The following is a 19,369-nucleotide window of genomic DNA, read 5'->3' on the forward strand; positions in this document are numbered from 1 at the left end:
GCTCTCGCACTGCTGAGCGCTTCTGGAAGAAATCACGCTCCCTCGCGGATTATCTCCATTTCAAATTCATTCTCTCCTCCTTCAGCTCTGCCCTTGCTCTGGCCAAGGAATCCTACTTTAAGTCCCTCATCCTTTCCCAATCATCCAATCCCCGCAGGCTCTTCGCCACCTTCAACTCCTTGCTCTCCCCCCCTCCTCCAGCTCTTCCGTCCTCCATCGTAGCCGCTGATTTTGCTACCTACTTTTCAACCAAAATCTCCTCTCTCAGGACTGCCATCACTGCTGCCATGACCCCACCCTCTCCCTCCTCCCCTCCTGCATCCCCACTCCCCTCCTTCCAACCCCTGTCCTCATTTTACCCCACCACTGCTGCTGAAGTCCACTCTATCCTTCAATCCGCTTCTCCCTCCACCTGCCCGCTTGATCCTATCCCCTCCAATATTATCCGTCGTCTCAGTCCGTCAGTCTGCTCTCACCTGGCTCACCTGTTTAATCTTTCCCTATCCTCTGGGATCTTCCCTTCCTCCTTCAAACACGCTCTTGTCTCCCCAATTCTCAAAAAAACAAATCTGGACCCCAACTCCCCATCCAACTACAGGCCCATCTCCCTCCTCCCTTTTGCCTCCAAACTCCTAGAACGTCTGACCTATAATCGTCTCCTAAACCACCTTACTGCTAACTCCATTCTCGACCCCCTCCAATCCGGGTTCCGCCCTTTACATTCCACTGAAACTGCCCTGACCAAAGTCACTAACGATCTAATATCGGCTAAATCCAAAGGCCTCTTCTCTATCCTCATCCAGCTTGATCTGTCAGCTGCCTTTGACACTGTTGACCACCCTCTCCTGCTCAACACACTCCGCTCCTTTGGCATCACTGGCACGGTATTCTCCTGGTTCACCTCATACCTCTCCGATCGCTCCTTCTCCGTCTCCACTCCGAGCTCCTCCTCTCCTACTACCCCGCAGCCAGTCGGTGTTCCCCAAGGGTCTGTCCTTGGCCCTCTCCTCTTCTCTCTCTACACCACCTCTCTGGGCACTCTCATCAGCTCCTATGGTTTTCATTACCACCTTTATGCTGATGATACCCTAATCTATCTCTCTTCCCCCGATCTATCCCCATCACTCCTGTCCAAGGTCTCTGAATGCCTCACAGCCATCTCAGCCTGGATGACCCAACGCTTCCTGAAGCTAAACATGGCTAAAACTGAACTTCTAATCTTCCATCCCCCGAACATCCCCTCTTCTCCCACTATCTCCATCAGTATTGGTGAAACCGAGATCACCTCCACCGACCAAACGCGCTGCCTTGGTGTCATCATTGACTCCTCCCTCTCTTTCACCCCCCACATTCGTGCTCTCTCACAGTCTTGCCGCTTTCACCTACGCAACATCTCACGCATCAGACCATTCCTCTCCACTGACGCGACCAAAATTCTCATTCACTCTCTTGTCATCTCCCGCCTTGACTACTGCAACATCCTTCTCTCCGGGCTACCTCTCACCCGCCTCGCACCTCTCCAATCCATTCTTAACGCTGCTGCTAGGCTCATCTTCCTCTCCCGCCGCTCTACCTCCGCCTCCCCCCTCTGTCTATCTCTTCACTGGCTCCCCATTCCTTTCCGAGTTCTCTTTAAACTCCTCACCACCACCTACAAAGCTCTCTCCTCCTCCACCGCTCCTTACCTCTCTTCACTGATCTCTATCCACACTCCCTCCCGTCCTCTTCGCTCCATCACTGACCGCCGACTGACCTCTCACCTAATCACCTCCTCCCACTCCCGTGTCCAAGACTTCTCTCGCGCTGCCCCCCTGCACTGGAACAACCTCCCGCCACCCATCAGGCTTTCTGATTCCCTTACCTCCTTCAAGCGCTCCCTCAAAACCCACTTTTTTCGACTAGCCTATCCCTCCTCCTAACCTCTTTTGATCCTCTTATCCTGCCTCCGTTCCCCTCCGTTCCTACTTATCCTATTGTTTTTCGTTCGTCCACCCACCTATTTTTAGTATGTTAACTCTTATGAGTAGGGCCCTCCTTCCTCACGTACTCACCCTACCTCTTTACCTCACCTGTGCTCCTGTCCTGTTCTTCCCTTCCTCTACTTCATCTTTAGTCTCCTTGACAATTTTGACACCTACTTCTGAACTGATGCTGATTTTAGTTCTACCAGCTATACCCCCATTTATACTGTATTTTTCAACACACCCTGTACGTTACCTCGTCATTTTTTTTTGTTTGCTATGTACGGCGCTGCGGACACTTTGCGGCGCCATATAAATAAACGTACTACTACTACTACTGGACACAGGATATATGTCGTCACACTGGACACAGGATATATGTCGTCACACTGGACACAGGATATATTGTCGTCACACTGGCCACTGGATATATGTCGTCACACTGGCCACAGGATATATGTCGTCACACTGGACACAGGATATATGTCGTCACACTGGCCACAGGATATATGTCGTCACACTGGACACAGGATATATTGTCGTCACACTGAACACTGGATATATGTCATCACGCTGGACACTGGATATATGCTGGCACACATTACATGTCACACTGGACACATGGCGTCACACTGGACAATGGATATATGTCACGCTGGACACAGGATATATGTCGTCACACTGGACACAGGATATATGTCGTCACACTGGACACAGGATATATTGTCGTCACACTGGCCACTGGATATATGTCGTCACACTGGCCACAGGATATATGTCGTCACACTGGCCACAGGATATATGTCGTCACACTGGCCACAGGATATATTGTCGTCACACTGGCCACAGGATATATTGTCGTCACACTGAACACTGGATATATGTCGTCACGCTGGACACTGGATATATGCTGGCACACATTACATGTCACACTGGACACATGGCGTCACACTGGACAATGGATATATGTCACGCTGGACACAGGATATATGTCGTCACACTGGACACAGGATATATGTCGTCACACTGGCCACAGGATATATGTCGTCACACTGGCCACAGGATATATGTCGTCACACTGGCCACAGGATATATGTCGTCACACTGGACACAGGATATATTGTCGTCACACTGGCCACTGGATATATGTCGTCACACTGGCCACAGGATATATGTCGTCACACTGGCCACAGGATATATGTCGTCACACTGGCCACAGGATATATGTCGTCACACTGGCCACTGGATATATGTCGTCACACTGGCCACAGGATATATGTCATCACACTGGCCACAGGATATATTGTCGTCACACTGGACACAGGATATATTGTCGTCACACTGAACACTGGATATATGTCGTCACGCTGGACACTGGATATATGCTGGCACACATTACATGTCACACTGGACACATGGCGTCACACTGGACAATGGATATATGTCACGCTGGACACAGGATATATGTCGTCACACTGGACACAGGATATATGTCGTCACACTGGACACAGGATATATTGTCGTCACACTGGACACAGGATATATGTCGTCACACTGGACACAGGATATATGTCGTCACACTGGCCACAGGATATATGTCGTCACACTGGACACAGGATATATGTCGTCACACTGGACACAGGATATATTGTCGTCACACTGGCCACTGGATATATGTCGTCACGCTGGACACTGGATATATGCTGGCACACATTACATATCACACTGGACACATGGCGTCACACTGGACAATGGATATATGTCACGCTGGACACAGGATATATGTCGTCACACTGGACACAGGATATATTGTCGTCACACTGGACACAGGATATATTGTCGTCACACTGGCCACTGGATATATGTCGTCACACTGGCCACAGGATATATGTCGTCACACTGGCCACAGGATATATGTCGTCACACTGGCCACAGGATATATGTCGTCACACTGGCCACAGGATATATGTCGTCACACTGGACACAGGATATATTGTCGTCACACTGGCCACTGGATATATGTCGTCACACTGGCCACAGGATATATGTCGTCACACTGGCCACAGGATATATGTCGTCACACTGGCCACAGGATATATGTCGTCACACTGGACACAGGATATATTGTCGTCACACTGAACACTGGATATATGTCATCACGCTGGACACTGGATATATGCTGGCACACATTACATGTCACACTGGACACATGGCGTCACACTGGACAATGGATATATGTCACGCTGGACACAGGATATATGCCGGCACACATTACATGTCACACTGGACACAGGATATGTCGTCACACTGGACACAGGATATATGCCGGCACACATTACATGTCACACTGGACACAGGATATATTGTCGTCACACTGGACACAGGATATATTGTCGTCACACTGGACACAGGATATATTGTCGTCACACTGGACACAGGATATATTGTCGTCACACTGGACACAGGATATATTGTCGTCACACTGGACACAGGATATATTGTCGTCACACTGGACACAGGATATATTGTCGTCACACTGGACACAGGATATATTGTCGTCACACTGGACACAGGATATATTGTCGTCACACTGGACACAGGATATATTGTCATCACACTGGACACAGGATATATGTCGTCACACTGGACACAGGATATATGTCGTCACACTGGACACAGGATATATGTCGTGAGTGACTCGTGACACTGGACAATGGATAAGATATAGGCCGTCACACTGGACACAGCCCCTTGTATTACTGCAGCCCCTGTACACAGTGTACTACTCAGCAGCACTGCAGCCCCTGCGTGTGAGCACTGCAGCACTGAGTTAGTTAGTTAAATCACAAAAAACACAGGGTTCAGGGCTAAATAAATCACAACACAGGGCTTAGGGCTAAATAAATCACAACAGGGCACAGGCCACAGGACAGCCCCTGGACAGTGGACACTGCAGCCCCTGCGTGTGAGCACTGCAGCACCTAGTTAGTTAAATCACACTACAGGGCTCAGGCCTATAAACAGTCACTGACTCTCAATACAAGTCTACAACACAGGGCAGTGAGGGCACAGGGCAGGTCACGGAGCACAGCACAGGGCAGTGAGGGCACAGGGCAGGTCACGGAGCACAGCACAGCACGGAGCACATGGCACAGAGCACAGCACAGGGCAGTGAGGGCACAGGGCAGGTCACGGAGCACAGCACAGCACGGAGCACATGGCACAGAGCACAGCACAGGGCACACGGAGCTTCCCAACCACCCTCTTCCCTCTCCAAGATTGGAGTGAAGATGGCGGGGCGCGCGTGCGTCTTTTATAAGATCCCGCGAGAATCCGACAGTGCGATGATGACGTTCGGCCTCGTTATTGGTCTGGAATTCAGGCGGGAACTCCCGAGCCGACTCGGATCTTGGGGATCCGGACCCGCTCATCTCTAATTGTAAAGTAGATGGGCACCTTTAGAATGTATACAAGGTTATATTACATTTGGCATGTATTGCATCACATTAAAACGTATATTATGCTGAGTGAGAAGATACTAAAGGGCCCTACATACGCAGAGATTTGTGCCAGAGATTCATAACGGGAGATTCAGCACTAGAGATTTCAGTCTTTCAGATAATGAGCCACATACAGAGAGATGTGTGTCAGAAATACATAACGGGAGATTCAGCATGGGAGATTTCAAATCTCTCTGGAAGTGATTGGTGTGGCAGATTATTTATAAATATTAACATCCTTTACCTAGCAGTGCCTTCATTTTTGGTTGAGAATGTTTTTTTTTCTCCTGGGTTAAATTTGCGGGCAATTCAACCCTGCTAGGTAGCAGGGTTGCTCCCGGGTTCTTCCAGGGTTACTGGCTGGTGTGAAAGGTGCAGGGACATTTCCCTGCTTCCCGTGTTGCCTCTGCTACTGCTGATTTGCTAGCAGGTCAACTTCCTGTTGTGGTGACGCTCACAGACACGCCCAGAGGCAGCATACAGCGTGCAGGGAGATAGTGTGCATGTTGTGTAGCACCACAGACCCCAGAAGTTCATTTTAACCCCTGAAAGCCTGCAATGTGTGCCATGTCTTGGACAAATGAGGAGGTGAGAGCTATTAATCATTAGAGGTGAAGATGCTTTCATAAGCCTTTTAATTTGTAAAGTAAACAGAGGCTGAAACACCACATGTTTTGTGTCTTAATTACTAATAATCAATAATCTAATGTAAGCCTAAAAAAGGCCATTTTCAATGCTATTCTCATAGAAATGCAGGGTCATCCCAGGTTCAGTGTGAAAGGTGCCGACCCGGGTTGTCCCTGCTTCAAAAGCATGTGTGAATGGGTCCCAACCCGGGAATGTCCCTGCTTGTCCCGGGAATGTAATTCCCGGGTTTGTGTCTGCATTTCTGGTGTAATTCCCGGGTTTGTCTCTGCATTTCTGGTGTGATAGGGGTATATAATAGATACAAATACCTCTGTTTACGCTTCCTGATGGATGAATATGAGCGAGTCTCTCTAAGCTTTAAACTCAACTTGAGCATTTAATCATTATAGTGATCAAAAAATAAAGAATAAAATAAATGGATAAAATAAATGGATAGAATATATATATATATATATATATATATATATATATATATATACATACATACATACATACACATATACATACATACATACATACATACATACATACACACACACACACACACACACACACACCAAATTGCATAGGTGCGGCACTCCAACTTGTGCAATATGCTGGGGGGTGCCCGCCAAGATACACCGGTCTCTCACGACTGGTGTGTATTTGCAGAGACTGGGTTGATGGCGGCACTCACTGGACGAAATGAATAGTCAGCAGACTAGAATTGTCCCAACGTTTCAAACCCCGTGGGTTTTTTATGAATGCACCTTGATAAAAAAAAAAAAAAGCGGGGGTTTGAAACGTTGGGACAATTCTGGTCTGCTCATTTCGTCCAGTGAGTGCCGCCGTCAACCCAGTCTCTGTGTGTATATCTATATCTAGAGATGTAGAGAGATAGAGAGATAGATAGAGATATATAAGCAAAAATAAGAAACAACTTGGCCCTACATTAACACAGCAGATGACCAAGTAATAAACCAAATTACCTGCCCAACAGTTGACCTGGGCTGACGACCCATCCACGGAGAGATCCAGTCAGCATGCGGGAATTAAGGAAGACAGAAAGCATGAAGTGAGGGGAGGGGTGGGGGGAGAAAATGGAGAATGAAGTAGAGATAAGGTGGTATTTGGGAACTTAATCAGAGTAATGGGGGGGGAATATTCTGTAGAAGTTGGAGGGAATACCATGACGTATTTTGAAAACAGCATTGCCTGTTTGGTACGAGAAGGAAGGTTCTGAATAAATTTGTTCCAGCAAGTAAATAGTTTAGGGGTTAGGAGTTCTTTATGGAGTGAGGTCTCCAGACAGTCCATGGAGGTGAGGTCTGTATCCATTGTTGTAAGATGGCTTTTTTGCCTACTGCTGAGATGAGTATAATTAATTATTTCTCATTTTTAGGGATGTTCGATTGATCGGCGATATGTCCAAATAGCGCCCTGGAGTCAGTACATCTAAAATGACAAATCGTAGTGTAGTTGTAGCATAATTATGTAATATTTGCCAGAAAGCCTGTATGCGTGGGCACTGTCAGAGACAATGGAATATAGTCAGTCAGATCTCTCTGATGTACCCATCAGATGGCAGCGTTTGGGTGAAAGATAGGCTCTGTGAAAGATTTTGTAAAGCATTTCTTGAAAGGAACTGGCCGGGATAAGTTTAAGATTTAAGAAGGTGTCTATAATGGTTTCAGAGTCAAGGTAGGAGGATTGAGAAACCCATTTGAGTGCTGAGAGATCAGTATCTGGATCTAGTTCTGGGCATATGCGGGCATATATAGTGGAGATAGAGTGTGTTTTAGTGCGTATCACGAGTCTTATAGATTTATGATGTCATGAGGCCGTAGGATTGATTGCAGGTAAGGAGTAGCTTGAAGATAAGAGAATGCATGACTAGGTAAGAGATGAAATCGTTGCATCGCCTTCTCAAATGTATGTGGAGTGTTAGAGGTGTTAAGTAGGTGTCTTAAACATGAAATGCCAGAGGATTGCCACGTCGTGAAAAGGTGATCCGGCTTTACCACTCTGGAATTCCAAGTTTCCAATCAGAGGGAAGGATAGGGAGTATAAATGTTGTAGGCCTAGAGACTTTCTTGCACCTCTCCAAACATATATGGTAGAGGATAATAGAGAATTATCAAATTGAGGTGATATTAATTGTGATGGGCGCGCATGTAAGAGGAAGTTAAGAGAGAGTGGGGCACAGAGCTGCGAGTCTAGAGCTGCATCAGTGAAAACAGCAGTGTTATTAACCCAATCTACCGCAAAGCGGAGAATGCAGGCCAGGTTGTATTGCTTTATATTGGGCAAATTGACTCCACCTCGCTGAGTTGTCTGCATCAACTTTTAGAATTCCAAATAAATTTGGAGAGCATAGAATGAAGTGAGGAAATATCAGACTTAGAAAGCAGAACCGGAGTCATTTGCAGTGCATAAAGCAACCCGTTTTAATCAAGTTGCATCGTCCCAACAAATTTAGTGGCAAGTTCTGGGCAGGTGAGATCAGACACTGTTGTAGGCGATTAGCCATCAATTTAGTTAGTATTTTGAAATCTTGATTTAAGAGGGAGATTGGGCGATAGGAGCCCATCAAAGTAGGATCCTTGCCTGGTTTTTATAGGACTATAATGTTAGCCTCATTAAATCTAAGAGGCAGATCTCCAATCCTTAAGAAATGATTATACGGTGATGTTAAAGTGGGTGCAATCTCTACCTTCAGTAATTTATAAAATTCCGCCCCGAAGCCGTCCAGTCCGGGATTTTACAGTTAGGCAGGGATTTAATGGTGTCTAGGACCTCTTCTTCTGTGACAGGGCGATCTAACATTTCCCTCTCCTCCTGTGTCAATGTAGGTAGCTCAGTTGCTGTTAGGAATGCCTCACTCTCACGAGTATCAGAGGATTAAAGAGAGTAGAGGGAGCTATAAAAGTTAGAAAATTCACTGCAAATATCATTAGGATCAGTGAGAAGGGTGCCAGAGTGATTAATGGCTTTAACCCATGTGCGGGAACGAGGTCCCTTTATTAGATTCGCTAGAAGTTTCCCTGATTTGTTGCTAAATCTATGCAGTTTGTTACGGTAGTAATCGTGGGAAGATTGGGCCTGTTCAGTTAGGAAGGTGTTGTATACCTGTTTTGTTGACAAATATTCCTCTTTGTGAGTAGGGGTATCGTTTCCGTACTTGTGTATTATTTGGGCGCCCAAGATTTCCATCGTACGACAGTTTCGGTTGCATCGCACCGCATGCGATCCGATTACATGCGATGTGACCAAATTGGACCCGATTTTTAATTGTACAGGCACCCTGATGGGTGATTACTATGTTAAATGCACACCCATTGTTAACACCACCTGAAGCGTGTCGAGCCCGCGAGGGGCGGCAGTACGCGTCCTCCGACCTTTTCATACCCCCACTAGCCACGTGGGCGTGGAGTTGATTTTAGATAGTGTGGCAAACCCCGCGAAGGGACGCAGATTACTTCACGTGTAATCCACGTCCCCTCGCTGCGCTCGCCAAACTATCTAAAATCGACTCCAACCTGACGTGGATAGTGGGGGTATAAAAAGGTCGGAGGACCCGTTCCGCTGCACTCGCCACGCTTCAGGTGGGTGTTGATAGTGGGGGTGTCGTTAACAATGGGGGTGCATTTAACATAGTAATCACCCATCAGGGCACCTGTACAATTAAATATTGCATCGCATGCCATTACAAATGGCATGCGATGCGATAATTTATTGCACAGTGCGGGTCTGTGCGCCCGGAAATCGGGTCCCATCGCATACCTTAATTAGTGGTGTGATGTGATGTGATGGGCGCCCAGATAATACACAAGATCCATCATTTCTTTTATAAGTGTTGCAAGCTAAAGTGAGGGTAGCACTAAGGGTTTTCAGTTGAGTAGTATTTTTTTCCGTTTGGAATGGACGTATGACATGATGTGGCCCCTAAGAACAGTTTTTGAGGCGTTCCAATATATAGAGTGATTATCAGCCTGAGCTGAATGATCAGTGACAAAGTTAGACCAAGAATGTTTGAGGTGCAAAAGAAAGTCTTCTGAGTGGAATAGATGTGCAGGAAACCACCAACATTTAGTAAATGTTTGAGGTAGAGTTAATTGTATGGTCAGCAATACAGGTGCGTGATCAGATATTACGATGTTGTGTATGGATGTGTGTCTAACTTTGACAAGGAGGTGATCTGAAAGAAAAAAAAATTGTCAATTCGGGAGTGTGGATGTGAATAAAACGAAAATTCTTTCTGTAGAGGGTGAAATATGTGCCAAGGATCAGTGAAGATTCAATTGAGAGCAGAAAGGGGAGAGAATATTAGGGAGGGGGGGGGGGGGTTGTAATCTACCAGCACTTACCCCAGATCTGTCCATGGATGGGTCTACAATAGTGTTGAGGTCTTCACTCAAAATGAGATTGGTATGTCCCCAAGACAGTATTTTCTGGGTTAGTTGGAGCATATACATTGAGCATGGTATACTTATTATCTAAGAGTACATCGATGAGAATAAATCTACCCTCTGGGTCTAAAAGACACCTAACAATGGAATATTGGAGGTTTTTGTTAAATAAAATGGCTACCCCTCTGGTCTGGTTAGTAAAGGAAGCAGGGATACACTCCCCTAACCATGTAGCTTTAAGAGAGGGGTGAGAGCCCTCAACCCAATGAGTTTCCTGTAGGAAAACGATATGGGGATTCATACGATTGAGCTGGGAGAAAACCTTTCAACGTTTACAGGATGATTAAGGCCTTCTACGTTCCATGAAATTACATTAAAAGTGAGACGTGAGGGGTCTTCTCTTTGTGTATTAGAAGGGGGTAACTGGCTGGTCATATCAACCAATTTCCGCAGGAGGGGGGGGGGAATCATAGTGCAGCTGTATATAACTAATGAGAGGGGCCCCCTCTCCGTCCCAGCGAGCAGGGAGGGGTGTACCCATAGTGGGAGGGGGTCCGGTAGGAAGACGGGCAGGTACATAAAACTGTACAAAAACTAACAAATAGAAGTCATAGATTAAGCCTATCAGATACTTAGCGGCTGAAACGGTATAGCCATTCAGCAAGAAAGTAAAAAAAAAAAAAAAAAAAACACACTGCAGCACATATTTAGCAATGATAAAGAATAGAAGCAAACATCAGCAAGCCCCCAGGCATCCAGGGACACCAGACACCATATTCAGGTCTCAGGTATAGAAAAAGGAGCCCTGGCTTTTGCGGGGTCATCAAAGCAGAGTGTCTAGCCATCCCTGAACACACGGAGGTGGGCCGGGTAGAGCAATGAAAATTTCTCTGTTCAGCGGGGTGTCTAGGCGTTGAGAATGTTGGGTGAGCTGGGCAAGGGTAGAGTCGATGGAAGTCTTTAGACCAGATAGCTAGTCTCTCATCCAACATCAGACCTATAAGTGCGGCAATGTCGGCTGGTTTCATTTTGGATGATCTAGGCATATTTGTTGCCTTCCGTTTGTTTTGTGAAGTTAAGCGGGTAACGGAATGGTCAGAGTCGGATTAATAACTACACTGAGAGTCAGTAGGTGGGGCCCGGGAAGATCCTGTAGAGGACATCGAGTGAGGCACTAAATATTTTTCCATACATCCGTCCCAGCAAGTAGAAGTAAGAAATGTAGGCGGCCGCAGGTACTAGTGATTAGGAGGCTGCAAGTGGTATTGAGTATTGGTGACAGGTCACATTTCACTGGAGAGAATGACAAAGATGTGTAGCAGGAATCCGCAATAGCATCTGAGGCTAGTTGTCTTACAGTCACATTTTAAAAAAGCAGGTAACAAAATCCGTATTCAAGTGTGCAGTATTGATATCCATGCTAAGCAGGTCTTGCAAGAATATTGTGTGTTTCATCAATTTGTATACACAGCACTTCTCCCTTGCAGAGGGAGAGAGATTAACTAAACAAGCTGTGTAGTTTCCACGGAGGGTGGTGCTTGGGAGAGGTGCACAGGTTCGCTTCTTTATATTTGTTGCATGTTAAGCATCTGGAATGTTGAGTTTCTCACACAATCAAGTGAGGGATGTTCAAATACACTTTCATTCACGCCTGTTCTCTAAAGATACTGAGCAGAGGAAGGAAAAAGCAATCCGGTTGAAATAGTGTAATAAGTGGCAAGTGAGGCAGAGGAACAGCCCTCATATAAGGCCAACTGCCCAGAGGGGATAGTAGTCCCGGTCAGCAGCCCCCCTATACAAAGTTGGGGCCTTGGAGGAAGGCTGCACAATGGGGGGTGAGGTTATAGGTGGTTAGCCTCCTGTGCAGGATATGGGGTCAAGGGGTGCAGATGGAGGCCAAGGAAGCCTTGGGGTTACCTCTAATAAGAGGTCCATCACTTAGGCATTGGCACCAGTCCGCTGTGGGAATCACACACACACACACCCTGGCGCCCGGCACGTGAAGGGCAGAGGGCATGGTCCGGAGGTACCTTAGCGCAGGTGGGTTCAGTTCCCCATCAGGTAGTGCAGCGGGAGTCAGCCGTCAGCCCGCGGCCTCCGAGTACCGGCAGGCCATCATGCAGGATGGGTGCACAGAGCCTATGCAGGGCACGCTGGGTCTGTGGTAGAGTAGCCGCAGTGTGGGCAGTGTCTCCCCACACCGACCGGATGAGTCGAGGTGGGCGCCGAAACGCGATCCAAATGGTCTCGGGAACAAGCAGGGAGGTAGGTGATCGGGATGGAGAGCAAAGGATGGGTATGGGGGTATTTTTGGTTGAGAATCTTTTATCTTTGTGATTATCTTTTTGAGTTGTGGTGTATCATCTCTAGGCTGCACTCTATGCAACACTTTCCTTATATTAAACACAAAACTATTCCTAAGCTTGAACATCAAGTCTGGCTATTTAGTGCAAAAATATATATACACACACACACACACACACACACACACACACACAGAAATAAGAAGGAGCGCACAAAGTGAGCAAAATTATCTGATTTTACTGAGAGATAGAGATAGAGATAGAGATATATATGCTCACATACAGAGAAATAAGCAACAGTCGGCATGGATATAATCACCGCTCCAGGAGCACGTCGCGGTGCGGGCACTGGGGACTCCAGTCACTCCGGCATACGTGTATCAGCAGTGGCAGACTTCTCCTTACAGCGGCAGACAGCGGACAGCAACCAGCAGACAGCAGACCAGTGATCCGGTACATCAGACGGAAACGCCCCACCGCGTTTTGTCATAGGACGCCTCCTGACGAAGTCCTATGACGAAACGTGTTGGGGCATTTCCGTCTGACGTACCGGATCACTGGGCTGCTATCTGGTCTTGATAGAAGAAAAAGTGTATTCAAAGATACAAGCTGCTTGTATCTTTGAATACACTTTTTCTTCTATCAAGACCTCTGAGTACCGTTGTCTTATTTCCACTGCATCCATTATCGCTAAGGGCACCGGGGCAGCTGCACTAAGGAGGAGAGTGCCAGGCCGCGCAGCTGCACTAAGGAGGAGAGTGCCAGGCTGCTATATATATATATATATATACACATACACACACACTATATATATATATATATATATATATATATATATATATATATATATATATATATATATATATATATATATATATATATATATATATATATATATATATATATATATATACATATACACACACACACACACACACACACACACACACACACACACACACACACACATATATATACACACACACACACACACACACACACACACACATATACACACCCTTGTGGACTCAAGTATGTGGGTAAGACGAAAAGACAATTGAAATTGAGAGTGCAGGAGCATGTGAGGGGGATCAAAAATAAAGTGGAAAGCCATACAATACCCAGGCATTTCAAACAGCTACATGAGAGCAACGTAGAGGGCCTGAAATTCAAGGTCATTGAACACATGACTTTGGGGCCCAGAGGAGGAGATAGGGAGAACCTCCTGTCAAGACGGGAAATGTATTGGATCCACGAACTGGGGACACTAACACCGAACGGTCTTAATGACAATTACGAACTGGCTCCTTTTTTATGACCTTTTTATGACTTTATTAATCTCTCATTTTTTACCACTATGTAAACACCTTTACCTATCCTGTATATGTTCTTATCGCAAATACTACTAATTATTTTTAGTATTTATGTCCGTGGGGGTGTTGACATATCCGCGGAGTTCGAGGGTGGGGAAGCATACATATGGTTAGGCACTGTGACCGTATAGACTATGTGTGTGCTATACCCACATCTTGCAACCTACCTAGAGCAACTATTGTGCTGTTTTTAAGTTTTCACCTATTAAACCAGGCTGAATCGTGCAGCCCATTAATTAGATAGTCGTGTCACCAAAATGAAGTGTGCAGTCGCATCACCAAAATGTAATATATAGTTATGTGTGGAAACAATAACTACACTTGTCCGGACAGAGAGAAAGGGACTGGGAGTCCATAAGAATATCACCTCTTTAATTAGCCATGAAGATCGGTGAGAGAAATCTCCATGTTAAAGAAATAAGTTGCTTCTATTAGCCATGAAGATCGGTGAGAGAGATCTTCATGTTAAAAGAAATAACAATTTGCCCACACGCAGAGTATTAATAAGTAGGTACCGGGAAGTGAGCGCAACCTGTATGAACGAGTCTCCATGGTGATCTGTAACAGAGATCACCATGGCAGCGGAATAAACAGAAGGACATGGGACCGCAACAGGAAGTCCGTTGCGTTCCACGAGCACTCACGGCCGGTAGCTGTGTGCGCTCCAAAGTGCGGAAGTGACGCACCTTACAGGACGGAGTTGCCTGAAGGAGCCTGTGTAGATAATCGCGACAGGAAGTCCATTGCGTTCCACGAGCGCTCACGGCCGGAAGCTGTGTGCGCTCCAGAGTGCGGAAGTGACGCTCCCTACAGGACGGAGTAGCCTGAGGGAGTGCACATAGACAATCGCTTGGGAAATGCGTAAAGATATTATAAGGACTCCTTATACTCTGGCGGCTCACATAGGCGGGGTCCTCTTTTTCTCTAGTTTAACTTATAAATGTAATATATGCTCCGGAATAAGGAAGCCATTAGAAACATAGAAACCGGAAGTATGCGTTTCACAGAGCGGAAACGGAAGTTAGGGCACAGTCCAGTGCGGGAAACCTAAGCTGATTGGGGATTGGTTATTACTAGTATAAAAGGAGGGCAGGGACCCACCACCAGACACTCTCCTGAAGAAGTCCAGAGGGATGAAACGCGTTGAGAGGGACCATTTGCTATGACTGATGGATGGATGACAATCATTGTGTGCATCACCACCAGATAAGCTCATTTTGCTTTTATATATTGAGTGGATTAAGAAGGGAGGTTTTGGAATTCTTTGAGACCTGTTAAACAGTCACTGGGACTTTCTTGATAAAGACGCGCATAGAACAGTGGTGGAAAACCACCCTATACGGTACACCTTTAAAATTGGGGGTGTTGGTCTGTCTTCATGTGGTGAAGGGAGACAAAATTGGTTTAGAAATTACTACACTATAGGCGCCCATCTCACCCTTTTTTTCAGATTCTTTACACATAGGGTTCAAAAGAACGAGAACCCACCCTGAAGGAAAGAGGGAAGTGTACATAAAGTCTAACACTAATTAGTGTGAAGAATTCTAACATCCAAGATCAGGGGATTACCAGCGCTAGTACCACTAATATATATATATATATATATATATTTTAATTTTGCTCACTTTGTGCGCTCCTTCTTATTTCTGTTTCTACATGCTATCTAAAGGCTTGACTAGCCTATTGAAGTGAGCTGCACCATACGGCTGATACATGGACGCCCAGCAATTCATTCATATATGATTTTGCGCAGAATTCCTAAAATATATATATTCCTGTGGCGGCACTCCAAGGTATGAGATGACTTTGAAAAAAAAAAACGGATTTCCAATAAGCTGGTGCCCTCCGTGAAGACAGTCGCAACTGTCTGATAGAGTCCTGAGGGGACGGCAGCACTCGGTAGCAATTCTGCCTATGCGTCTTGTTTTCATTTAATAATTGGTGGCAGTGTCCCCTGTACCATCGTTGGTGGTATAGCGTGGCATCCCCCTCTCCCCCCAAACCATTGGTGGCATAGTTTCATCGAGTCCGGAGTCTTCCAGCGTTGTGTCCTGTCACTGCAGCTTCCATCTGACTGCAGTGGGTGGTTGCGGCGGGTCCAGGAGGCATCCGAGCGGCAGCGGCGACTTCAGCAGTGCTTCTTCTTGACAGCGTCTCCAGGCTTCTGGGCAGCAGCGGCTTCAGCAGGGTGGTGAGTGACAGCGGGGCTTCTTGTTGGCAGCATCTTTAGTGACAGTTGCTCAGATGGCCCTGCTCATCCGCGCGCCACACATGCGGGAGATGAGCAGGAGCATCTCAGTGACTGTCACTGAATTTAACGACGGGGACATTCTGAATCTTGTGCAGATTCAGAATGGTGGGGGCGCACATGTAAATTGCTGTGTGGACTACACACACACACAGTGATTTTCATGCAGTTTCAGGCATTTTCTGAGGGATTTAGTAAAATTGCTCAGAAAATGCCTGTAAATTGTTCCGTGTGTGGGGCCCATAAGCGGCCTATCAACTGGTTTCAGCCTGAGTTCACACAACATTTTATGCAAATTTGTTATGCTATAGAGTGCAGCCTCTGCCACAATTATAATTTGCACCTGCGACATAATTGTGGCTAATAAGATTGACCTTTAAATATCACAGTAAATAGATTAAAACAAATCCAAAATTTCAAAAGTAGCAAGGTTATTATCACTAATGCAAAAATATATAGAAGAATCTTGCAACAAGCATTTAAACACATACACCCATATATGGAGTTAAGGCCCACACACACACTGGAAAATTATCTTTCCAATCTGGCTGGTGGGAATGAAAATCTGGACATTTTCGGGAACAAATTGACTGCTTTTGTCCATTTTCCAGCATTTGGGAACAGTCATCTGCATCAAGGCCCATACACACTAGAAGATATTGGCATCAATCTCGTTCAGAAAGGGACTTCTGAACGACATTGATGGCAATATCTTCTAGAAAAAGGGTGGCCAAACCTGTCCTCAAGATCTACCAACAGTGCTTGTTTTCCAGGCAACCTGTGGATCTATAGTAGGAATGAATGCAGCTGGTTTGAAAATGTGACAGTTAGTAATGACTGCAGCTGATAGATATCGAGGACCGGTTTGGCCACCCCTGTTCTAGAATCTAGTGAGTATGCCTAAACCAGGCATGTCCAAACTATGGCCCTCCAGCTATTGTAAAACTACACATCCCAGCATGCCGTGTCATAGTTTTAGCATTCCGTAATAGCAAAACTGTGGCAAGGCATGATGGGACATGTAGTTTCACAACAGCCAGAGGGCCATAGTTTGGACATGCCTGGCCTAAACACTTCAACAATGTGTGCCACGCCCCTCCCCCCTCCTCAATTTTAAAGATATTGACATCTTCCGGACATGCAGGTCAATCTGCCACTCTTGCTCATGTACCCATTCTTCATGATCAGCTCAAAGGAAATTGTTCACTAATATCTTTTGTCTTTCATATCTTCTAGTGTAGGACCAATTTGTGTGTTTTCCATGTGTAGGAGCAAATGGTCAGTTGTCATTTGCTCCAGGTTGCCTACCTGACCCTCTCCTTCAGTTCCTGGACTTCCCTGGTAATGTATGAAGATTGCCATCACCTGTGATGAAACACCTTTCCTTATCAATTACCTAGCACAGTGGTCAGGGAACTCGGTCCTTGTAGATGCATGCGGTGCATCTTGGTACATGTAGTCTCCTGGTGACTCACTTCCGGTCATGAGGCCGGACAGTCAGTCAGTGTTAGCCGGAGCTGAACACACACATCTACAGTCCTCATTACCCCCACGCAGAGCATGTTTTGCAGGTCTCCTCACAGAATCACAAGTGAAATAATTAACTCCACATGCGGACCTTATAAAATGTGTCTGAGTAATTAGTGCACCTGTGCACCTGCTGGGTTACCAGCAAAACATGCACTGTGTGGGGTAATGAGGACAGAGTTCCCTGACCACTGCTCTAGGTCCATACAGGTGATGGTAATCATACATTACCAGGGAACAGAGCATTTTATCCCTGCAGGAGAGGGTCAAGTAGGCAACCCTGCATTTGCTCCCAAAAAATTCCAGATTTTCATTCCAACCAGCCAGTTTGGAAAGAATCTAGTGTGCAAGGGCCTTTAGTCATGTCCCCTCAATGACACACTGTAAAATACTTTACACCAACTATAATCTCCATGAAACCAATTTTCAACATTAGGCAAGTAGGATTTAAACCAGCCAAACATGAGACCTATGCTTAGAACTAAAACCAGCTATTAAAATCTAAAAAAAAACATAGCAGTTTCATACTGTTTTTTTTTTTTTTTTTAAATATTAGGGAATAATAGCATGTGGAGAACAATCAGTGGGCACATAAGCCATCATTAATTAACCCTTTGAGTGCCAACAGCGCTGTGAGCAATCCTCAAAATATACATAAAAAATGCCAGCATCACTCTCCTTTTAGTATAAATAAATATAAATACATCCAAAAAAAAAAAAAAAAGAAGAACAGTCGTGGAGAGCAACGCTGACCTTTTTAAAGGATATTTTGAGGATCTCTCACAGCAGTTAGCACGGAAAGGGTTAAACTTCTGCAATTCTCAATAGATTTCTTAATTTTAGCATGTGACATTTACTGTGATTTAGTAATCTGACAGCATAGATTATTTATGATTCTTTGTTTCCATTATGTTGGATATGCATAACGACCACAAATATTTAGCATTTTACAGTTAAACTGCTGTTTACCAAAACCAGAGACGTTCCAGTCCTGATGGTTTTCAATAGGTGCATGAAGTAATGGAGCAGCAGTCTCCTTGTTTATAGGCGTCCAGAGACTTTCAATCATCCCCTCCTCTGACAAATCAACAAATGCCTCCATCTCTGACACAGGTCCAATGTGAACTGTTTCTCTTTACTAACTTATTGAGTACTTAGCCACACCTATGCTTATGTTGTACAACTCAGCTGAATGCAATTAGCTCAAATAAAACCTCCTCAAGGCAACCTATTATCTTCAAAACTACTGCAGAATATATAACTAAGGTATAGATCATAAAATTGGGAAATATGTGAAAACTATAATCCAAATATTTTTCAAACTGTTAAATGGAATGTCACATGCTAAAATGTAATTGGTAATGGTTTCTTACAAGCCCCATATCATATATTAAAAGCAGAGCATTCAACTATGAGGGGGA

At 45.5% G+C, this 19,369-nt stretch overlaps 1 protein-coding gene across 2 annotated transcripts in view; it reads right to left on the reverse strand.

The window, feature by feature from the left end:
- The window catches only part of LOC146080828 (mediator of RNA polymerase II transcription subunit 1-like), a 141,300-nt gene extending 122,228 nt beyond the window's left edge, over positions 1-19,072 (reverse strand). The window contains exon 1 of one of the 2 annotated variants that reach the window (XM_083188505.1): positions 17,818-17,976. In XM_083188505.1, the coding sequence (XP_083044631.1) occupies positions 17,818-17,866 (49 nt within the window). In that variant the 5' untranslated portion in view covers positions 17,867-17,976. Of the gene's footprint in view, positions 1-17,817; positions 17,977-18,917 lie in introns of those variants that run through there. The other variant, XM_083188504.1, reaches the window with a different exon arrangement.
- Positions 19,073-19,369: the final 297 nt, after the last annotated feature.

Source organism: Crinia signifera, chromosome 5 (genome assembly GCF_055691185.1).
Source record: "Crinia signifera chromosome 5, ASM5569118v1, whole genome shotgun sequence".
Lineage (NCBI taxonomy): Eukaryota > Metazoa > Chordata > Amphibia > Anura > Myobatrachidae > Crinia > Crinia signifera.